This window comes from Chamaea fasciata, unplaced genomic scaffold (assembly GCF_029207755.1).
Source record: "Chamaea fasciata isolate MVZ Bird 193981 ecotype frontalis unplaced genomic scaffold, bChaFas1.0.hap1 SCAF_3, whole genome shotgun sequence".
Classification (NCBI taxonomy): domain Eukaryota; kingdom Metazoa; phylum Chordata; class Aves; order Passeriformes; family Sylviidae; genus Chamaea; species Chamaea fasciata.
Genome location: NW_027094088.1, coordinates 42972410 through 42997148, shown reverse-complemented (window position 1 = coordinate 42997148; position 24739 = coordinate 42972410). Strand labels below are relative to the sequence as shown.

Below are 24739 nucleotides of genomic sequence, written 5' to 3'. Positions count from 1 at the left end.
ATAATAATTTATATATAAAATTAGCTTCAAATCCTTTTAAAGTAATAACACCCTCTTTCTTTACTGAAATTATCTGTTAACTACAAATGAGTCATATTTTTTTTTGAGTCAACAGAACTATCCTCCAAGCAGTAACTGTTATTTGTAAAGACTTCAGAGTCATCCTATTAATTTAAAAACACATACGGCTTCTTCATCTACTATAATTTTTAAATTCCCAGATATTTCAATTTCTTTCAGTACCCCCTTCTAAGTGACTCACCAGCTAATTCAGTTAAAATGTGTTTAAAACCCCAAACCTGTCAGAGGTGAATAAACATGCCTAAAAAACCCAAAGGCCATTTCTGTCTCCCATCTCCAAAATAAATCTGAAAGTTTTTAATGACTTCTTTCCAAGCTGTAGTCTCTCTTTAGGGGCATTGAATGGCTCAGTGAATTGCAATTAGATGGGAAATCTTTCAGCTCCAGGAAAACTGCATGAATATATCCCATGCTGGTAGTAAGTTAAAGTCATTATCACTAGACAGCTGTTTGGAAATTATGCAAAATAAGCTGGGATGTTTAATCAGTTTCTAGTGAGCACTGTCCACTTTGTAAGCCCCACTGTCAGCACAAAGCTTGCTGGCATTCTTTATTAAGGGACCAAATGCAGGGACCAGAGGCAGAAAGGCAGTCCCTCCAACTCAGAGATGATTCTTCTGGAACATGAGATAAGTAGGTTGCTGGGCCTCTGCTTGTATCTGTGTCACATGTATTCTGTAGATAAATGAACAACATTAATCTTCAGACCTATCATACGGCACAGTTCAACAAAACTAAATGAGCAAGTGGGAAAGTAATATCCCCTAAACTAATGGCACTGCTTCTACCTTACGTCACCTCTACTCTACAAGCTCCAATTCTTTTCGTTTTTTATAATTATTGCATCTTCATAACAGACACCATTATTCATTACAGTAGGCAATAAGCCACTAAGGAAAGGTTATTTCTTAGCTAACAAACATGGTGAACATTCACAGAGCCAGCGTCCTGAGCTTCCAGTGAACACCATCCTTCCCTAACCAGCCTGACAGCAGGGGCCTGTGGCCCCAGCAATGCCCTTTCCCGTTCTCAGTGACCAGCTCTGCTGTGGCCCACAGACCAACAAGTTCAAAGTCATAAAAACTCTCTTTCAGTTTCAGGAAAGTGTTTTTGCAGCCAAGTTTTACAGTATTGATTTTAAAATCCTCTTCAGAGGTTTCTGAGGTTCTTTTAAAGTAGACTTTTTTTTTTTAAAGGCTCTTGTTTAGGAATATACTTTACAGATCTGCATTCAGACTGGTATCCTACTCAAAAAAAAACAGTCTATCTGAAACCAGTAGGAAGCTGGTTAGCAAAGACATGCGGAATCAAGATGAAAAGCAGCAAAATATCAAAGGCAAGTTTGCCCATTGTCATCTTCTTCCATCTTCCCAGCATATATATGATGCTAATCTAAAGCGGCAAAACCAGGGACAAGGACAGCAAGTAAAACACTGGAACTGACTCTCCAATCATCTCAAGGGAAAAGAAGTTTTGAGTAACCTTCACATTTCTTTAAAACAACACCTTGGAAAAGATAAAGAAATTCTGCTAACACTCCCTAAAGGAAGGAACAGTCTACCTGGTCTCTTACACAGCACAATCTTGCCACTACTGAAAGCAGACATTAATTTCTGAAGGAAGGTGGTGAATAAGGGGCAGCACTCCCCTCATTAGCAGGCAGAAGTTAGCTTTTGCAGCCACAGCTGAAAACAAGGGAGATGAGGCAGAAAAGGCCATAGAAATGCCACTGGCACAGGGGAAAAGGAAAGGCCTTTGACAAAGGAATGTTTTTCCCATACAATAAAAAGGTTTAAAAGACCAGCTTTATTTATTTTGAGATGAAAATAGGATAAGACTATATGAATAAACTAAATAGGAAATTATTTGGAGGAGTTTCACTACATGCTTCTTATTTATCTTCTATAACAAATAAAACCCATCACATAGAAATGGAATGAAATTAAATAGCATTTTATCTATTGAGAATTTAAAGAAAAAAACCTCCTGAAGCTGTGAAATCCTACCTCACAGACTTCTCTATTGTTACCCAATGCTTCAGCTGTTATTGAAAAAGTCTCTAGATACTATGGGGATAAAATAAAACCTCATGAGACATTTTCTGAGGAAAAGGCAAATTCCATACTTTATGTTTTAGCTTGCAAATAGCTTGAAACAACACTTGAAACATCACTTTGAGCTATTGAATGTCTCATTCATTTTAGCAGATGAGCTGTAGATCAGTTACAATAATTTCCTTGATATTTTATACACACTCTTTAAAAAGAACAGGGGGAATCATTGTTATAGTCTGTATTAATTTTCCCAAGATGTGGGTATAAGCAAGGAATAGAGAAAATGAGCTCAATAAAGTGGAAGAGAAGAAAGGAGTGGTAACGAGATGCAGTCTTCAAATTATCTTTTTAACAGTGAGAGTGTTGGTCAAGATGATTAGGAAGAACAGATTATGAAGGATAAATTTTTTAATGATTTAGGTGAATGCCATTAGAGAAAATGTGAAAAATAATTTTATTTCAGAGTATAAATTTATTATTAATCAAAACTCAGAAATATTTTTCACTTCCTGTTTCATGTAGATCTATATGAATTGGCTAGAGTAAATGCATCTTTTTTTCCTAGAGTATTCATGGAGCAACTGGGCCATTCTGAAATAAAACTTTAGTGTTCTACTTCTTGAAAGAAGCCCATGAAGTAAGAAAGATAAAGGAAAAATACTAACATTTCTAGTTAGAAGCAAGAATTATGCTGAATATGCTATATCACTTTTCTTTGTATTTTTAAAGGGTATGAAAATGAGATTGCTAGCTAGATTATTAGTGAAATGATGGGGGAAAGAGGTACTTCATTCATACTCTTCCCTTCACACCAATAAAACTAGTTAAAGAGGAAAGAAAGAGCTAAAACATTCAGCTGTGATCATGATTTCAAGAAGCTGAGGAGTCTGTTCCTGAATAGAGACCTAAGCAAGAGGACTGATCTCTAGGAAAAAAGCTGAGAAAGAAGAGATTACTCCATCTGCTTCTTGGAGTATTACAATCCCTGTGGCCTGTTCAAACAAAAAGTTGGGGAGGGCTTTTCAGTGTATTACAAAAAATATTTATGTGCAAAATCTTTTTAGAAGGAGCATCACAAAACCAACTTCCTAAAAGAAAGCAATACATTAAGATGCATGCTATGATCTGCTTCTGTAAATATTCTGAAGAACTGAAACGTACTTACTTTGGCAGTAGTTTCTTTAATGGACGTGCTGAACAATTGTTCTTTCTCCTGAAGGCTAGAAGGAATTAAAATAAAATAAATTAAAGAAAATAAATAAATAAATAAATAAGTCACTCTCTGCTCAACATGGTCTGCTACACAAGACATTTTCATATGGAAATAAAATGTTTAGCTGACTCGTACAAACACAACAGAGTCAATATCAAGACAAAAACTACGCCTAGTTTCAGGGTTGCTAGTGACTAACCCACATCACCTTTACAGTTTTTATTAACCTGTATACAGATTTTACTTACCATTTGAAACACCATTTGAGGGTGTTATTATGATTATTTGTGTAATCACAATACCTAAAGCAAACTAACAAGTTCCCAGCAATGTCCAGGACTGGTGCTTTGCTAGACTATCATCCCAAAACCTAAAACAAAGGCATTTCTGACACAAAGAACTGGCAGTTTACTATCCTCTTACAACCCAGTTTTCAACTCTACTTGAAAAAGATGAACTACCGTTACTTGTTCTCACAGTGATTTTATGTGAAATACCAGTACTCAGTTTCTTTAGATCCATAAAAACCTACAAAATATTTGTGCCAAATTGACGGAACAGTGAGCTGAAATTGAGGCATCACCCATGCTTTTACGAACAAAACTCAAGGTTTTCTTCCACGTATTATAAGCATGTAGGTTTCCTACTTTTATATTAAGAAATCTAAAGTAAACCTGTGCCTTTGGTTCTTGTAAATAAATCCACCGTTTATATTTTTAACATGAAGTTCAAAAATCCAAGTCAAATCAGGAATTAGGAGAGAGGTTATTTTTGCAACTTTAATACTCCCCTCTCTCTGACTTAGGAGGTGTAGACTTTTTATACAGTGTTCAACTACTTTATCACATGCTATTTTTTTTTCTGTCAAACACCTCAGTTCTGTGTATGTGACAGTCAGCACTCCCCATTAGCAGCATCTCAATTTTTCCTCACGCCTGTGTTATAAAAACTCTACTTCTTTCACGACCTACCGTTACTATTTTTCCTAAATAAGAACTAATTATATATTTCTGAGCTTTTCTTTAGTGTGCAGCATTGAAATATATCCAAACCTATCAGAGACATCACTGGATTTATTTCAGTGATACTCTTGCCTGCCAAGGCAGTGTTGTATTCATTTTACAGGTGGAGGAAACAAAAGCCAATGTTATTCAGAAAGCACACTATGACTGAGCGCCTGCTTTGACGTGCACACAGCTCCTGCTGCCGATGCGTTTCTCTTTTCTGTGCATTTCAGTTCTCTTTAGAGAACCTGCCCTTATTTTCCAAGCACAGCACTTGCTGAGATCTATTTCACGAGTCAGCATTTTCACGAGCATGAATCCCAAAGCACAGGGAGTTGGAGCTGCACTCAGCTGTTGATCACCTACAGAAAGGCTGGTTGTACCACCTTGCCCAGCTGCACATGGGAGTGAAATAGCCTCAGAGGCAGAATTCAGAATATCATTTAATCACATTAATGAGGCATCTATTTGCATTGCTGCCCTAATACCCTGCTTCAAGGAGCACACACCTTTCCTATCTACAGCCCAGCAAGGCCTGTCACCTCATTACCACCCCAGTGCCTGTGCAATTAAACAAAGAGAAATGCAGCTGCCAACCATTATAAAAGTGTTTAATGACATTTCTCACAGAGCATCAAATTTCTCCCTTTTCTACAGCACTATATGGGCAAAACACAAAGTATTGCTGATGTAATGATGCCGTTATCAGCTCCCTGCTTGCCTCTGGGCATGCCAGAGGGAATGAACTATTTAGCCACTTTTTTTTTCTTATGCTTTGGATACTTTCAGCATCTCCCACAATTGGTATCTGAGCTGGTCGGGTTATGTAAAAAAAAAAGACTGGCTTTGTGTACAGATGTCAAGGGGCAGCAGCAAGCCAGCAGTGTGTAATTGAATGAATACTGGGTGACTGACCCAATTGTACTAAAACTGCCTCATAAAATTCAACTCCAAAGACCCAGGCCATAACAAAATGCAAAGTGCAGTTATAGCCAGAAGAACAACAGTATATAGATGGCAACTCTAACAAATATCTTCCATGTGCTCTTTCTCTTATCTCTTTACTTCCTGCACAGACAGCCCCCCACAGGTTCATACATTTCACTGCTCTGCGGAACTCACAGAGCTAAGAGGAAGAGAGATCAATTTTCAAGCAATGCATCCAAAACAGCACTGCAAACTAGGATTGAGTTGTCAAATCTGCATTGCTAACAAGGATGCACAAGCCCATGAAGACTTTCAGGACCAGGTGCTGAGTGGGAAAAAACATTCTCTCTATGCAGATTTCTTTTTTCTGTGTCTCTAACAAGTCACTGAAGAATAAATAAGGAATCAAACGCTGCCACTTCAATGACAGCAGAACTACAGTTCTAATATAATTTTGTGGAACTATGGTTTTAATGGAATTTTATATTAATCTGACCTTATCAACAAAAGGATATCATTAGTATGCAATTAATTTGACCCAAGATGGTGATAGCTGGATTAACCAGAGACTCAAATCTAAAGATCCTTCTGTTACAGATACAGCATTCACACAGACTCTTACAAGTGTATTTGTTTTATTTATGGTACAAATTTCACACTAGTATTCTGTTTTAAATCCTTGTTAGCCTTCAGAGTGATACAATAGGAATCCCCTACCCCGTGCAGAGATTAGCCCAGCACTGCAATGCACACACAGCAATCAAAACTATGCACAAACCAGCCATGGTTACCAACTACAAACTGCTTCTAACTACATTTATTCCCAGGTTGTTTTCTTCTACCACAAAACACTGTCAGAGAGAAGCCCTTCACAAGCTTTCCAATTAACTGACAAGGTAATGACCCACAAGAGTAACCAGGCAGTCAATACTGATTCATTCTACCAACAAAGAGCCTTAACCGCCATGATCTGTTACATGTGACTTGAACCAGAAACAGCATTTTCTTTTACAAGTGCCCTGGAGCATCATATTTCATTTTAAGAGGGGTATTCTGTCTGCCTAAAAGGTGCTTTAGGTATTATTACTACAAGGGTAAATGGCTTTAGAAAGAGCTCTTTGGAATAACACTAAATTCTTGCCTGGGAAGGCGTCCACAGTTTTGACTCGTTGCTGTTCTTCTCTGACAGAATAGCTAATCAAGAATTTGACAGCTTCTCCTCACAGGTCTTAGCAATCCATTATGAGGACCATTTAGAACTTACTTCTCAAATTCAATATAAGCTAACTCCATCACAGAGAAAGGAAAGTTCTTGATCCAGTTGATGAAAGGTCTAGCGTAAGACAGGAATTCAATTAACACAAATTTAACTGACTAAATATGAAGGAAAAGAAAGGTTTTTAACACTTGCAGAACCCACAGCAATCTACACATCATGTGCAGTATCTTCAATCATGCAGATGGCCACACATGCCTTTCATTTAAATGACATGCCATGGACTTACAGACATTGGGATCCATTAGGAGGAAAGAAGAAAATGAATGTGCTACATCCCCAAGTATCACTGTATACCAGCTAGACTAGAACAGGAAAGCAAGAGCTGAGGAATTATGTATTTCTGGATGGTACAAGAAGAAAAACTTTTGCAAAACACAGACTTCAGCTGGGGAGTTGCAGGAGGCTGTGGGAATGCTGCATGTTCAGGAACTGGAGTTGATCTGGCATGTAACAAGAGACTATGGGAAAAATTTTAGGATCCAAACACTTCAGGCAGTGCCCTTTAAGTACCTCATTCTACTGATATTAAAAATAGCTACTAAGTATTTTTAATTGTAATAACACAGTTGGAATCTGCTGAGATGATGATGTTCATAATTGGGAATGGTGTGCAGGCAAAATAAAGGAAGACATTTCAGTGCAATAGGGGACAGAGAGAAGAATCAGAATGCAGTGGTCTGGTTCACACATCCCTCACTCTATCACAGCTTCCCACATAACCACAGAGGACACTAATAGTCACAATGTAACAGATAATGTTTAAAATGCCTTTAAAAGAATCTTCTGAGAAGTTTTAATTTGCATGCAGGAATTACATATACCATGGAAGTGGCTTTGTTCAAAGGAAGGCTAACTAACACAATACTGGGAAGAATGGCTTTCTCCTAAAGGAAGGCATGTTTCTGAATATCTTTCCTTCCACTATGCTAGTATACTTCCCTTTGCATACCAAGCTATTATGTATTTATGTTTTGCTTCCTAACAAAAAATTCAAAGAATGCAAATGGGCAAAAGGCAATTCATGCTGTTCTCCACATTCAATATATATAAATATACACACTGCTTAAACAGAAACAGTTCCTGTATTAATAATAAAAATTTTATACAGCAAAAAAAAGTACAGTAAGAATTTAGTTTCTATATCCACACAACAGAACATACCACACACAGGGTATCAGTATAAAACAAATAAATCCTGTACGAAAAATTCTTATTTTTCATAGAGAAATTAAGCTGCCATCTCTGATCCCTGCCTGAAGATACTGAAAGACAAGTTAAAAGTCCTTTAACAGCAAGTATTCTTTACATTATTGTCACCTAAAAAAATTATTATAGATCTTGTCATTACACTCCCAATCTTCACACCACAATACAGTGCTTAAGCAAAAAGCACTTTAATTTCTTTAAAACTAAGCACAAATCAGAGCAATTTAAAATTACCCATATTTGAATTTCTAATTCAAGAACAACAGCCTAGAAGCCCACACTCAGATTGCATGCAGAAAGCATGATGGGCTGAACCCTCAATTCATATGAATATGTATTCCTTTCTAGATAAAATCAACAAATTTAAACAGTTTACAGTTTGATTTTGGCCCAGAGTAATGAGACTGCCTGCAAAGAATAACCTCATTCTCATGATCACAACCTGCAGAGAGCATGGCTTTCACCGCTTTATGTCTTCTAACATGATTCTTCCTCTGATTCTGAAGTCACAAGAAGCTATACTCTCTTAGAAGATGAAAATATACAAACCAAGCCCTACACTTGTAATCTTGCTTTTAACAACAAACAAAAGCTGACCTTCAAGAAAAGCTTTTGTCCAGTTCCTTGGAAAAAAAAAAAAAAAAAAAAAAAAAAAAAAAAAAAAAACCAACCCCAGAAGTGCTACTTGGGGAACGTTCTGTTACAGTCTACATCAAGGCAAAAATCCACCAAAAATCTTCAGTGTACAGACTCCACTATGCCTTTAGGGAAGAAATCCACAATATCAAATCAAATCAATCAATAACTTCCTTGTATTTTTATAGTTCCCTCAATGGGTATATCTCAGAAGGTTTTGAAAACAAATCATAAAAAAAAAGCTTTGAACAAAACTATATTTAACAAGAGGCATCTTTAAGCTAGACACACACAACTAGGACTAAAGAAAAAAAAAACAACAATGAGAAAACATCCTTGTTATGAAACTTTTCTTGAGGAAAACCAACAGATTATTATTTACAAATAGCATGGGCAGATTTTTACCAGGACAAGGCTTACAGGGCAGTGCTGGCCATACACTTCTGCTCAATTAAGGACATTCAGGGCTAGAAATGCATTAAATGCACTAAGGTAAACCACCAATTTTCGTTTTCCTTTGAAGCTCTCTATCACAATGTTTGATTCTATCTAATCAAGAAAGATATGGGATAACAAGATACTAATTCTATGTGATCGTTTCATAAGCCTGTCTGGGCTACACATCTGAGTATCATCATACTGAGAAAGCAATTTTTCAGCCAAGCACGTAAGTTCCTTTTCATCTTTGTGCAATGATCCATGGGACTTAAAACAATGATATTTTCACTGCAGCATACCTTTGTAATGGGAAGTAAAACTGCCCTTTAAACCTAAGTCAGGGTTATCCAAACAAACTGATTTTTTCTTCGATAATGCAGCCCACAGAAAACTTCTATATGATGGGGGAGCTAGTTAAAAAAAATTATAAAAATACAATATTTCTGCTGAGCTGAAATGGTGAAAATCCAGTTTCTCTATCTAAACCTGAGAGTGTTCTTGAGGCCAGGACTTGGACATTAAATACAAGGAGAGAAAAGCTGTGTTTAACTCATAATGAAAATGAAATTTCTGGCATCTGCAAGAACTAGTCACCTGAATCAAAGTAAAATGCAAAGTCTCCCCTTGGAAAACTTCCAGCCTCATAAATTAATCTGACCTGAGACAACAACTCTCAAGAGATGTACTTTAAGGCACAGGAGCATCCCACCTTCTGCACATCTACAAAGTTCTCAAAGGAATATGAAAGAAAACCAAAAATTATGCACCTACCTCTGAGTGATCAGAGAGCTGGTTTTTCTCCAGCAATTTGCTCTTCTTCAAGATACCATTTGCAGAGCACTATTTCTTCACTGCTGCTATACAGCAAGGATTGCTTCAATACCTGTGCTTCCCCACTCAGAATTTTTCAAGAGTCAGAACTGGAAATACACTTTCCCAAGGTTTATATAACCTCAGCTTACCAACAGTATCTCACTGACTCATGGGTTGCTCATTGTCAACTCTCAAAGACTTACACCTATAGGAGGTGTACTTTAAAAACTCATCATCCTGCCCAGCTCTTGCATACATAAAAACTCTAAACTGAGTCAACTCTCACTTGCTGAGTGCTGCCAGACACTAGCCCCAGTTAGGAGAACTGAAGAAAAATCAGGGCATTGGATGACACTTCACAATTTTTATAAGAATGATTAATAAAGAGGTTTTTGAAATGCCTGCAGTAGAAGGACAGAGGAAGAATCTCAGTATGGTTCTGGGGTTTTTACATAAAATCCCTCCAACGGAAACAATCAGTTCACAGACACCTGAAGATGCTGCTGGCATCTTTAATCATCACAACAAGCTCAATTTTCATTGTAATGTATTGAGAAATCTTCTGGTCCTATAAATCACCATTCAGACAGCCAAACCAGATGGCTGTTTCAACCAACCAAACCATTCATATGGTGCTGGATTTCCCACCACTCTTCTGCCAGCTGATGCTGCGGGGCTGTTGAAGCAGTTGTTGCTTCAGCTGCTATTGGGAGCAGGAGCATCAGACTGAGAACAAAGGCACAATCAAACAGCTATCTGCAGGAGCACTTCATCACATCCTAACTAATACTTTCCCCAGATTTTCTGATGTATCAATAGATCCCCATTCTTCTGCTACATCTGTCTAGAGTGCACAAAAACTAGAGCTTGCCCACAGCAGCTGCAATTATTCTCCTAAGAATAACATCCATTTTACTTCACTGACTGAAAGGGTCTGTCCCTGGATATTGTTTCGAGCTGTTTCTCTTCATTATATACAAACTAATTCAGTATCACACATTGATTGAGACAGCTGGTCATTTTTCCCTAAAGAGAAGTAAATCTCATTGCGCACATACCCAGAGGAATCAGCACATACACGGCCTGGGCTTTATAGGCTGCTACGTCCCACTGGATGCTGTTCAAGCAAGCAGGGGGAACCAGATGCTCAGCAGGGGAAACCAGATTCCTCATTACACCATACACATGGATACTCAAGCAAGTGTTACTTATCCTTCTGCTGTGACTTTTCCCTTCTATAACGCTGCTTGGAAGGACAAAAAGCTGCCTTTAAGATTGCTCGAAAATAATTCAGGTTGCCAGCAATGGCTCAGTCCTCCAAGTTGGAAGACTGGCTCATTCCTTTCCCTGCTCTGTTTTTAATCCCCCATGTTCTTCCCAAGGAAGGCCAGTGCCTACAGTGTGGGAGTAGACTTTGCAGAAACTCTTTTTCCACCCTCCAGCGAGGGTCCCCACTCCTCCTCCAGTGGGATCTGAATCATTAGCAACTTCTGAGCCATGTTTTCACCTTCACAGAAAGCAAATTCACTTCATGTGCCAAAGTACAGACATTTTATGGCATGCCAGGCTTTCAATACGTAGTTCCTCCTAGATTTGCTGCCACAAGAAAGGAAACAAAGCCATGTGCCCATTAACTATACCCTTCTATCCTAGGCAAAGAACAAAGGAATTAAATTAATCCCAAGGAGACAAAATGGAGAGGAAAACAACTATCTTCAAGAAAGACGAGCCTCCTAAGCAGTCAGCTCACAAAAGATGAGGTAGATCTCTTCTTTCACCTATGATTGGTCTTAGCCTCTCACAAAAGAATGTAGCCAAATACTTTGAGAAAGCCAAGATGATGGCCTTGTCAAAGACAAATCCAGGTACAGAACTAGCTGATAATATTGACTAGCCTTATTATCAAGGCTCAAGATGGATTATGACATTTGATAAGAAATTGGGAAATTCCCTACAAAATCCCCTTGCAGCAGAGGAAGCTGGCTGTCCCTCCAAGGGCTCTTTCCAGGGCAGAGTCCCCCTCACGTGCCAGGGAACATCCTCTATAGTTCTGCACCTAGCTGCAAGCCCACTGCTGCAGGTTTTGTGAAGCTGTAGTGCACAGGATAAATTGGATCAATGGATGATTAAACAAAAGAGCTACAATTTAAAAAAAATTTGGCACCATACCCTCTTCATGATATCTAGCTATAACAGCAGCAGTTATAGCAGCTGTATTTTAAGAACCCTGAAAAAACATTTTGGTTCATGGCATATAGCATAGCCAAAGACATGTTTCCTACCACAGAGAACAGTTTTAAAATTCTGTATTAACCTGTAAAAAAATACAAAGTCAGAGTAGCATGAAAGGGCCCTACATCAAAGCAGTAAGGCAAATACACAAAGTGACCTGTGCATTGTCCTTAAATCATAAAACATTGACTGAATCATCGACTGAAATGGCTTGAATGAAGTGACTTCACTGCTGAGCGCTGCTGTGCCAGACATGGTGGAGTTCCAGCACAAGCTGGAGTCCAAGACAGCAAGATGGTATGTCACTATTGACATTGCCAATGTGTTTTTGTCCATTCCTCTGGCTGCAGAATGCAGGCCTCAGTTTTCTCTCGCCTGGAGGGGCGTGCAGTACACCTGGAACCGACTGCCCCAGGGGTGGAAACACAGCCCCACCATCTGCCATGACCTATCCAGGCTGCACTGGTAAAAGGTGAGGCTCTAGAACATCTACAGTACCTCGATGACATCATTGTGTGGGGGAAGACTGCAGCTGAAGTGTTTGAGAAAGGAAAGAAGATCATCCAGATTCTCCTGGAAGCCGGTTTCGCCATCAAGAAGAGCAAAGTCAAAGGACCTGCTCGAGAGATCCAGTTCCTGGGAGTAAAGTGACAGGATGGACAGTGGCAGATTCCCACTGAGGTCATCAACAAGATCACAGCAATGTCTCCACCGACCAGCAAGAAGGAAACACAAGCTTTCCTAGGTGCCATAGGTTTTTGGAGAATGCACATTCCAGAGTACAGCCAGATTGTGAGCCCTCTCTACCTAGTTACCAAGAATAAGAACGATTTCCAGTGGAGCCCTGAACAGCAGTAAGAAGCCTCTCCTAATGAGACAGCCCATTCTAAATCCTACTTTCCTAAGTTATATTGCAAAACTATGTTGAAGTCATTTTTACAAATTTTCTCAAGTAAACCAGCTCTCCAAAAAAGCCCACCTCTTTTGCCTCTATCAGGCTTTGCCCTTAACTGAAGTTGCTGAATACTTTGAGTATATTCCAACAAATAAGATTTACATCCCCCTGAGTACTTGTATATAATTTTGAATTGATCTTTCCCAAATGAACTCCAGGCATCACAAAAGCAGACTGAACTGGCTGCATAAATCTTCAAGTCCAGTTCCTTGCATCATTGGTCACCCCTCTAATAACTAATACACACAACAGAGAATTTCCTTATCCTCCAGTGATCCCACAAACCCACCATAGAACAAACTCCTACTAATCAAAAATTGTTCCATATGATGAAGAGGTGGAGGATTCAAATATTTTGAAAGGTATACAATTGAATTTCTTTCAACCAGCAATCCGTGTCCAGACAATAGCCCAGATGGAGCTGTGCAATTTCTTTTAAGAATGACATGCTGTAAGGACACATGCACCTGCAGATATGGATAAAACAAAGAAACTGCTAAATGAAACTAAATATGAACTTAAGTAAAACAGATTTCCCCAGTTTGTATTGTGAAATAGAAAGAAACAAATAAAGGAACTAACAGATACTGAAGTGAATAGGTCAAATAATGGTCTTATTTTATAATTAGGGTCTTATTTTATAATAAGAAAACTCAAATTACACTAGTTAAAAACAAGAATTTCTGAAATGGTGTCCAGTAGCAAATATGAAAATGATATATTTGGATACCTTTTACAATCTCCAGAAGAAAGTACTTGACACTGAAACAGACCCATTTTCCTCTGATTTCAGTGTGTTATCTTCAGTTAAAACACTGGCATATGTCACTGTGTGCACAACACCAGCTGCTCCCACCTTTTTAACACATCTCCACGCAACCCCATACAAGTAAACTGAGCTTTTGCCCTGCAATTTCCCCATTTTAAAATAATGATTATACCCTTTAGCTTACCAAGAGCAATTAAGCCTGTCTGGATGAGCAAAACGACCACATTCTGCAGTCTCAACCTCAGTGAAAAATCCCTGTCAAAACATATTTCTTCGCCCATTAACCAGCAGGTTTTAACCGTGTTTTTCAACACCCCTCAAGTAAGGTCCCAGGGTAAGGTGCCTAACATTTCTTAATTCTTCAAACTCAAAGCATGCTTTAGGTATTGACAAAGGCCCTTTGTATTTAAAAAGTTCACCACATACCAAAGATAAACAAGACAAAACAAAGAACACTCCTGAAAAAAATAACAACACTCGACAAGAAAAATAGGCTTAGGGCCAATGCTCATTCCAGTGTTATATTTTACTTGCTCTTTCCCTCCTTCACACAGAAGGGCAAGTATTTGGGCAAGTATTCTTTGTTTAATATGTTCTCTCATGTTCTTGGAAGTTTGCTTCAATATATTGAATAATTTTTTATCTTTTAGTGACCTGCAAGCCACCAAATACAATTCATTACAGCACAGATTGTCTTAAGAGATGCTTCACACTAACCCTGCCTTTGTTACTCCAGTGCTGAATGCAATTCACGTAGCCAACAAATAATCATACAAAAGCACATTATATCAGCACTTTACTGACAAACACAATGTTGCTAGAATAAATACAGAGTATCTTGCAGCCCAGCACTGAGGAGATTGCAATTTACTGCCCATCAATATTGAACTTTCTACATTATCACTGATCTCTGGTACATGTGCACGAGTAATAGCTTTATTTCTCACACAGATAGCTCTAAATTTGGAAAACTTTTTTCCCCTCTGCAACTATTCATAAAATAAAATGTACATTTCCAGAAAAATCTCTTTCAGATTAACTATGTCAAGACTTTGGAATTTAAAACTAATGCGTTGAACTAGCATCACTCAAGTATTTAAACCTGTTACCTAATAAACAATATTTCTTCCACAAGAAGTACTGATTTAGAATAAGCCAATGCAAGCTGCAACCACAGAAATTCTGAAAAGACAAAGGAGGAAGAGTTTACAGCAAGGGTGGTGAAATGCAGGATGCCTAGCAAGGCTACAAGATCTCCCTCTTTGAAGACGTACAGAACTCAGAGATGGGGCTCTGAGCAATCTGATCTCACTTAGAAATTGTAGCCCTGCTTTGAGCAGAAGTTTAAAGAAGGCAATCTCCTAAACTATTGTTTAGCTGTATGACAATCTAGGTGATGCCCATAGGCACAGAGGAATTATAGCTGCGCCAAATGTCTTACTACGTGCATGACGCTTTCTCATCTCACAGGAGGAGAACAGGCCTGGATTCAGACATAACATCTCTGCACCTGAGGTATGACAGACTGCACAGATTAAAAAGGAAGCCACCCATCAATTAAGCTCACAGTTAATCTGAACAAACTCTCACTGTTAAACAACTGCATTTATGTGTCCTGTATTTGGTTTAGCTGAGATGGAGCTAACTTTCCCCATAGTGCTGTGCTTTGCATTGGTGCCTGGAAAGGTGTTGACAACACACCAGTGTGCGCTGCCACAGCATCAGCACCAACATTCCACACTCCCACACCAGCAGTAGGCTGGGGGTAGGCAAAATCTTGGGAAGGGACATACCCAGGACGTCTGACTCCACTGACCAAAGGGATACTATAGGATGTTTGGGATGTCTGCTGATATAAAAGCTAACAAAAGGAGAAGGAAGCAGGAGCAGTCATTATTTACAACGTTTGTCTTCCAGAGCAAGTGCTACATGTGCTGAAGCCCTGCTTCCAGGGAAGTGTCTGGACATCACGTGAGGAAGCAAAGTAGAGAACAAAACCTTCGTTTGCATGCATGCATCATTTTGGTTTTGCATTAGTAAACTGCCTTATCTCAACCTATGCATTGTTTTCCATCTTATTTTCTCTCCCCAGGCCAGCTGAGACCAGGGAGTGACAGAGTGGCCTTGTGAGCACCTGGTGTGCAGCCAAGGCCAACCCACCAGAGTCCCAACAGCAGAACTCCAGCTATGGGAATGAAGCAGGAGCACCCGAGCACTGGTGACAACAAAGTCAACCAACAAAAAAGAAATCCCACAGAAGTTTCATTCATTGCATCTTTTAAAAATGAACAGAAAGAAATTATTTTAAGATTTTCATTCCAGTTAGGAACTCACTTTGAATAATGAATGCCTGTTTCCTCTCACGTGATTGTGCTATTCATGGTGCTAGTAAGCAAACAACTCAGGGAAAATTCCTCCTGAACCCATAATAGTTAGCTCACTTTAAAATCATTTCCCAATGAGGTAAGTGCAACCCAAATATTACAGCAGCAATGAGAGTAAAAAATAAGATGAATATTCTTTCATAAGCAAATCCAAAACTAAGAAAATTCAAATCAGTTTCTCAGACGGACTGCTTAAGATCTTTTATTCCTCAGCCTCAGAAACACAGGTATAAGATACTATTAAAACAAGCTAAACTTAATGCAAAAAACTTCTTTCCATAACCTAATTTAAAATTTTAAACACATGTCAAAAGAGAAGAATATGTCCTCTATAAAATGTTCTGCTGACTTAAAAAAAACCTGTATAAATTAGCACACATGAGCAGCAATTTCTCATGAATGTTAATACAACCAAACTAAATCCAATAAACATGATGGGAGGAAAAAAAATTGCAAGCAACATAGTTATTGCTTATCTGGAAGAAAAGTACATTAGGATAAACAGGAATTTTATTTTCTCTCGGTGACACAGCAGCAGTACCACTTTCAAAGTCCCATCACCAATGCCCAGTACAGTTTCAGTACTTCAACTGCTTTTTTAAATAAAGATGAGGTTATTTCCAAAATACTGCCAAGAGTAGCTACTTTTCCATTTAAAGGATCCATCTACTGTTCATTTAACTGTGAGTGTCCCAAAATTATTCATGCTGCATCCTCTTCCCCACTGCCTCAAGTCCACAGTCTGAGTCTAGCACTCCTCATCACATTGGATTTTATTCTAATTACAAGTTCATGGAAGCAAGAAGCATCTCTATTATTTATTTGAATGGTGCCTAGTACACACTTTGAGGCTGTGAGAAATATGTTCCAATTACTACATTACCAAACTGGGGAAAAAATTCCACCACTTAACAAGAAATAGTAAGCTGATGATAGGAATTAACAGTTGATGGACACATATGCTTTCTGTAGGTGGGTCTTCACCATAAGAAAATATTAAGTGCAACACATTCAAATAACTACAAACTCTTCTGAGAAAGTACATGAATATTAGAACTCAAACATCTCTTCTTAGAAAGTTTTAAAGTGTCTAAATCCAGATAATTAGCTGGCACAATGATGAAGAAAACAACTGACAGCCAATTCGGCAGAACATACAAGACTCTACATCTAAATTGAAATTTAAATACCTCTTTATTGCTCCTGGAAGATCTAAACTGAATGGAATTCGAAAGGAGGATGCTAAAGTGTCATCCACAGCCTTGCTTATTTCCTGTAGCTCTCTTAAAGAAATGCAGCCGAGTAAAGCAGCCAGTTCAGAGTCCTGTGACTGAATAAGCCTATCTTGTTCTTCAATTTCTCTTCTCAGCTGTTGATCTTTTCCTTCTAATATGGCCAGTCTTGTTCGGAGATCTTCAATTTCTTTCTGCATAGAACAGAAACCAAAGTTTACTATGAACCCAATCTGCCCCCAAGAAAACACAGTAAAAGTGTCAGAAGTAGCATAAATTAAATTTGTCCAATTTAGCAAACATTAAATGAGACATCCTCTTGCTGACACACAAAAATTCCTACGACAGTTGTATTCAGAAAGTGAAGTGCTTTCAGCAGTCTGAAATTCGCCACACCTCCATTTCAACACCACACTTCATGGCCCTCTTCCAACACCTACTGTCAGCCCTCATTCTTTTAAAATACATAGGTATTTCCCAAGCTCACAAGCTAAAAACTTCCACCAAAAAAACAAATGTCAGATCACCCATGGCAACAGAATCTTGTTCTACAGACTGGCAGCTAAACTCATCAAACATCTATCCTGCAGAATACCCCTGCAATGGTTTGTCTAATGGTTCCAATCTGATATGAAACACAGGATGCAAGCAGAGAATCACTGACAATCTAACCAGCCCTTCTGATAATTAATATTTCATTTTAACTAAAAGCACAAAATCCTTCCCTTGACTTAAAACTGCACAGAACTTCAACCTCAGTTGCACTCATTTTTTTAGAAGTTCAAATTTTGTGCACTATGATATTCATGTTTCTTGAAAGAGCAAACTACAGTTTTTAGAATCATAGAATTGTAGACTCGTTAATGCTGGAAAAGAGCTCCAGGATCATTGTGTCCAACCTTTGACTGAACAACACCCTGTCAACTAAACCACAGCATTCAGTGCTATGTCAAGTCATTTCTTGACCATCTCCAGGGATGGTGACTCTACCACATCCCTGGGCAGCCTGCTCCAAAGCCTGACCACCCCTTCAGTGAAGAAATTCTTCCTCATGTCCAATCTTAGTCTCCCCTGGTACAGCTTGAGGCCATTTCCTCTTGTCCTGTCACTTGCTACCTGGCAGAAGAGTCCAACCTGGCTACAACCTCCTTTCAGGTAGAGAGTGATAAACTATTATCTCCACACATGGCCACAGACCGTCTGTTCACCGTTTTCTATACAACCGGCAAGAGATCTCTGACATGCTATCTATAGACTCTCAACAGAAATCAAAGCTCAATTTCAAACTCACATTCAGTCAAACAAACAAACAAACAAAAGCCAGAAACCCAAAACCAAACCTTTAATAAGCAAATAACTAGGCGTTAAAAAACTGATGTTAGAAACAACCATATGGCATTTTATGGCAATTCACTTCCCCATTCTGCATCTGAGCAAATGGCACTAACACCCAAAATGGAGTTACAGAGACAAAATTAAGTGGGTTTGAATCACTAAGATGCCATGTTGATTAATGCTGTAAAAACAGCCCACTCACAAATTAATAAATTTGTATTCAAAAGAAGGTTTGAGTGGCACACAGTAAAAGGGTTCTGGGGTCAAATACTGAGTAATGAAGATAAAATAGTATTCTGAATATCTGAACAGACACTTCAACTATGTACGAGGTAGAGATCTAGGGGGGAAAAAAAAGCCGTACTTCAATATTACAGACTCTTATAAAACATATGCAGTAGGCATAGATAACAGACTTTGCCATTTCTTTGCGTTTTTTAGAGCTTCATTTCATAACCCTAACATTATTTCGATGTTTTCAATGCAATTTACATGAAGCTTAGTTCACTAACTTTGTTAACAAACATACTTTCGGGTTTGCTGCACTGTAACTAGCTACTCAAGTACCACTTAGAACAAGAATAAATGGTCCTTGCATATTCAAAGGTTGACTAGCTCCAAAATTTCAACTTAAAATAGTCCTGCACACTAGGTTCTTTAATTATTTTCCTCCTTCTTTGGTTTTAGATATAGCAAGAAGAGAATGGTGTGGCCCATGTTTCAACCCACAGGCATTTGTCAAGGACAGAAAGGTCAGCAGACCAAAAACATCAGTTTTGTTTCTTTCAGTCTCAAATTAGGCTTTTAGTGTGCACAAAGGACAATTCTGTCTCTGTGTTACTGGCTTGGGAATACTGCCAAAATCTTAATAGGCCCTACTTAATATAGAGACCTCCATAATCTGTGAAAATGTAGTAATTGCAATCACTGCAATAAGCAACCTACACGGGAACAGAAAGGAGGATGAACAGAATCTGGTTTTATAATCACACTTTTAGGATTGAAATGTACAACATAAATAGATACCAGAAGCACACAATCTGCATTCCCAGAAAGAAAGCTGCTCTGCTCAAGAATAGTTCACAGGCATTCTTGAGAGCTAAGAAATTTTAACCAGCAAACTGGAATTCTCCCACATTCTTTTCCAGAAATGCAAAGAAGCGTGCTCTTGGTCAGCCTCCAGGGACAGATAAAAAGGGCCTAAAGTCTCAGCATTGAGCAGCAGATGGTATTCATCTCACTAAACATAAGCTGGAGTTTCACTTTGCAGATTTGAGTTTAAACTGGGATTTCCAACACAACAGCTAATCAGTGCTGACTGTATACCTCCAGCTTCACTTATGGACTGATGGTCTCCATGAAGTAGAGACTGCAGTAGAAACATTAATACATAAATTATAGATACTGCCACAGGTTTTCAAATCCCTGAAGACTAATGCAGAACCAACAGGAGAGAGGGCAGAAGAAAAAGTAGAGAAAAGTCAGGCTGAGGAAAATCGAAAAAAGAAAAAAAATTACTTCTGATCATGCAAGATTTTGGGCAGGAGAAATCTTTAGGGGTTCCTGGGTGCAAACAATCGCCACAGATCAGCCTTCCCCAGAACCTTGAACTCCTGGTAATTTTGATAAAATGCTAATAAATAGCATACATGTATAATGGTATGGTTGATTTTTCCCTAGTATAACTAGAGAAGAATAAAGATTCAGCTTGAGCAAGTGTAAAAATTAGCTGTTGTGGAGTCTTAAGTACAGCAGTTTTCAGTTCAATATCTTGAGGTGCCTCTTGGATGTCTAGATTAAGAAAATTTTCCACATATTGATAATACTGAACTACACTATGTCTCCTCTTGTTGATGAAATAATCTAAAAAATACAAAGGTGATGAGTAGGATAAAAAAGACATTTATTCACCTAAGTACAATTTTGCAATGAGCACATATGATGTTTTTTCCTATTTCTTTGTGGGTTTTTTATACATATAAATTTATGTGTGTACACAGGCAGAGATTACTACACTTCTGGATGCACCAAAAGAATGAAAAGACCACAAAAAAAGATTTCAAGACAGGACCACATTAAAAAAGGAAAACTAGGTCTACTAGCTCTCTAAGGTGCCACATCACTGAGTGTGATCAGCAAGGTTTAAAAGACTCATAACTAGTCAGCACATTGAGATTTTTGAAGGATGGTGAAAAGGAGCTAAATTTTGCTTAAAATGCTTGTAGACTTAAAATTGGACTAATGCCATCTTGAAGCATTCCATTTGCCAAACTATCACGTTGTGACATCATGTGTCATTGTAAAGCTATTGTTAGCAAATGCTGGCTGCTCCGTGATGATTCCTTCATCCTTATGAAAAGCATCAATCATCTTTCAGGAACAAAAGCTGGTAAATCATGTATTTATAGTAAATTCTAACCAGAAAATGGATGAAAACTTTTTGTCTTCAAATAAAAACTTCTGAAGATCAGTGCAATATTAAAACATCAAATTATAACAAAGAGCACGCTTAAAGATAATGAGGAAAGTTTAAGCATGCACACAAGCCACCAAACCTTCCAGCTCTGCATTTCTGTAATGAGATTAACACAACTCCTGTGGCTGCCATCTCCAATCATCACTTAGATTATCGACTGGACTCCAGCCAAGGCTCTAATTACTACACAGAAGCAAAGTCGCTATTACAATAAATTTATTTAACTCTGTGTGACAGCTTACAAGGCTTTCCCCACACAGCACTGGTTCTTACACACAACTTCGCAGTGCTGTTACCTGTAACCATTTCTTTTCTTGAAAAAGCTGGTTTCGTTTTGTGGCCGAAACCTGCGTCCTCTCCTGGGAAGTTGATCTCTGAAGTCTGAGCTCTTTTTCATGACAAAGACCATTTTCTTCATGTCTAACCCTTTGAGAAAACGACAAAAGCTAAAAATTAGTGGTTTTCATGAGTTTCAGTGTCTCAAAGGATTAAACAGATCAGAATGCTACACATTACCTTTAGAGTCTTAACACTCCACCACCAGAATGATTACATTTCAAACAGATACAGTTAGAGAACAAGAGATTTTTTTTCCCTTGGCATATCTTCCTTTATTATCTCAAACATTTACACTGTTTTTACAACACGATGAAGAAAGAAAATGGAAAGCTTGTATAGCTTCAGGCTTCCCTCAGCTTTATCATATTTCAGAAATTTATCCATCACTGCCTTGAAAGAGACAAAACTAAGGCATGTAGTTTCTATCAATACAGAGAAAAATCTCTTAGACAGAAGTTTAGAAACTTGCCAAAGCCATTTTAGCAGCTTCTGTCAGCTTTTGGAGACTACATTAGAGATCATCTGGAGTGTTTGCTCCACAATGCCAAATTTTACTTCTCTCTTGCACTGAGAGTTCTTTCAAAATCACAATCAGTGGGCTTCCTCCCAGTCATCTGCACAACCCTCAGTTGTAAATCTTTGCATGACTGGACTCCAAGGTAATCAGCACATTAGGATAAGTATCAACTCCATAATCTGCCTCTCAAAATGCACCTGCAAACAGTGCAAATCCATTTTGCCTTCCATGCTCCCTCGTAAGGGCATGTGCACTTGAGAAGGAAAATTGCATTTCTGTGTCCATCTCTAGAGACAAGTGCACGTTTTTCCACATAAAGAGTACAGATTCATTTCAGTATCTTCTTTAAATAATACTGTGTCTCAAACTAAGTGTTTTGAGGCATGATTTCCCACTGTAACTTCCAAATACATCCATGCCACATATAAAACATGCATCATAAGTCTGGTTTAGGCATGATTAATCATGCAATTATCATCTCCATGCACAGGTGTTTAACAAGTATGTGTAGAACACGAGGTTTTCATTTATTCTACAGGACCATTAAAAGACACACATGCTTTAATCCCTCTCTGCAGGCTGTAGAATGTACAGAAAAAGCAAAATAAAGTCTCAGCATCAACATAGGTATCATTAAGTGAGTTAGACATAATTACAGTGCAACTGCATTTCTGTATTAACACCACACACCAAAGACACATCCCTATTAGGCGGTGCTCGGCCACCACTGCACCTTACAATCATTACAGGTTCCTGTGGCTCCAGCCAACCACACTTCCAGGCAGCTCTGGAGCCACTTTCTTCAAGCTGAAGCTGCATCATTCCTAGAGAGGTACGTAATAAATTTCCAAGTGGCTGATCAAAATTTAGAAAAAATTCCATTATAAACTTAGTTTATTTTCAGAACCTTCTCAGAAATTCCATGTGTATTTGTCTACTTGGTACTGCTGGAAGACAAGCAAGATCTCTCTGATCTCACCGAACCTGACTGATTTGTTGTCCCTAAGCTTAACATAACCAAATCTGGCTCCCAGTACTGCCTCCAGTATCCCCTGTCAACAACAATTGCATTCACTTAAAAACTCATCTCATAATTTAACCAAGTAAAATGAAACTGAGGCATGAATTTCATATCTTAAATAAGCTATCATACATACTTTTCTTGCAAAAAAATGAGATTGACTTAACTACAGCAAAATTGCAATGATCTGGTCTTCTAAGGCTAGTCTGACTATCTTTTTAATTTTCCAGGTTAAAAAAAAAAAAAAAAAAGTCCTCTTGGGTATACTGGTTTTGTTCCAATTCAAAATGAAAACAAAAACTGAAGCCTACAAATTTTCCTTGAGGAAGCACTTATGTTTTCCACCATATGATCTAAAAATACTGCTGCAATAGAAAGGAGTTAAACCCCTGTACAGAAGACAAAGGGTACTTTCGCTGTATCAACGAGTCAGACCACCGACAAAGCAGTGTAAAAGGCTACAAGAATCAAGCAAGGAAATAAAAGGGTGTCACAACAACACTAGTCGAACTTAAGCTCAAAGAAAGGAGTGTGCACAAGACAGAAAAGGGAAGAGGATATTCATCTGACCCTGAAGAATAGCACTGCTCAGACCTGTGCAGAGAAGAGTTACAGATCTAATCATCCAAAGAACAGGAACACTTTCATAAACACATTATAACATCTATTTTATATATAAAAGCATTATATATACATTATACATAAATATAAATAGGATAAAAATAAGCAAACTGTATCTGGGGGATGCTGCTTTAGTGACTCAGTTTCTATGACAAAGACGACAACACTACCTCTAATGCCAAAATCGTTATTACAAATCAATGCATAGACCAAACACATCTTAATGACAAAATAGAGAATGGTATATCCTAATCTTTAAGGAATGTTAAAACAGCCTCTTAGAGCCTCAGAAGAGAGAAGAAAACAGCTCTGAAGGAGTGCAGCTTCTTTTAAACCTCCCTTATTACTAGATGCTATAAACAGAGGCTAAAAATACCTTCAGATTCTCCAATTTCAGAAAAAAATCATTATCTGTACTGATTTTATCTAATTTTCATGTCTATCAAAAATTACACACCAAGGTATTGACTAGCACACTGCAGCCTTTATATTACCAAGGTGCCAGAAAACAAAATGCTTCTCCACTTTCATTTGTGCTAATGCATTTGAGAAAAGCTTTCAATACCTACAAAGCATCCTCTTCTAACAACAGTAACTCAGAGCACGGATGAAGACAGACCAAGAAATAGAGACTACTTTTTTTCCCTAGGTTATCCCTCTTGGGCCATCCGCCACAGCTTGCATTCCTCCCATCTTTAAAATTATCCCTTCAAGACAAGGTTTAGAATTTATTTTTGTGACTCTGTACAGTGCTGAGCCAAATATTGCTATCTAAGAAGTGGCAGACAAAAGGAAGTTCCCAAAGACCTATTCATATCAAAAAATAATCTGGTTTTTACTTTATATTTAAATATCCTTTCATTGCCTGAAAGGGAGCATCAGCATTAACTCCACAGGGAAGCATTGCACAAGCTGCGTTGCTGCTGCATGCTCAAGCTGCCGTGTCAAGGGTTCAATCCCATTCCCACTCTCATCAATGAGAAACGTTCCATTTAATTAGCCAGTTCATCATGGTCAATGTTTTTCAGGGGAATTCTGAAAGAATTATAGAAAGAAAAAAAATGGGGGGCAAGGTGGGATTTTCATAAACAAGCTCCATATGGATACATTAGATGGTCATTGAAACTCTACTATAATTATTCATAAGTTGTATTCTGGATTTTGAGAGAAACAGAAGCATCATTTTACAGAACAATGAATCAAGAAA

The 24739-nt window shown here is 38.2% G+C and overlaps 1 protein-coding gene across 13 annotated transcripts in view; it reads right to left on the bottom strand.

The window, feature by feature from the left end:
• The window catches only part of DISC1 (DISC1 scaffold protein), a 190599-nt gene that overhangs the window by 109004 nt on the left and 56856 nt on the right, over positions 1 to 24739 (bottom strand). For all 13 annotated transcript variants that reach the window (XM_066178779.1, XM_066178781.1, XM_066178774.1 and 10 more), the window contains 3 exons: positions 21331 to 21460; positions 17182 to 17417; positions 3301 to 3355 (listed from right to left, as the gene is read on the bottom strand). In XM_066178779.1, coding sequence (XP_066034876.1) covers positions 3301 to 3355; positions 17182 to 17417; positions 21331 to 21460 — 421 coding nt within the window. The remainder of the gene's footprint in view (positions 1 to 3300; positions 3356 to 17181; positions 17418 to 21330; positions 21461 to 24739) is intronic.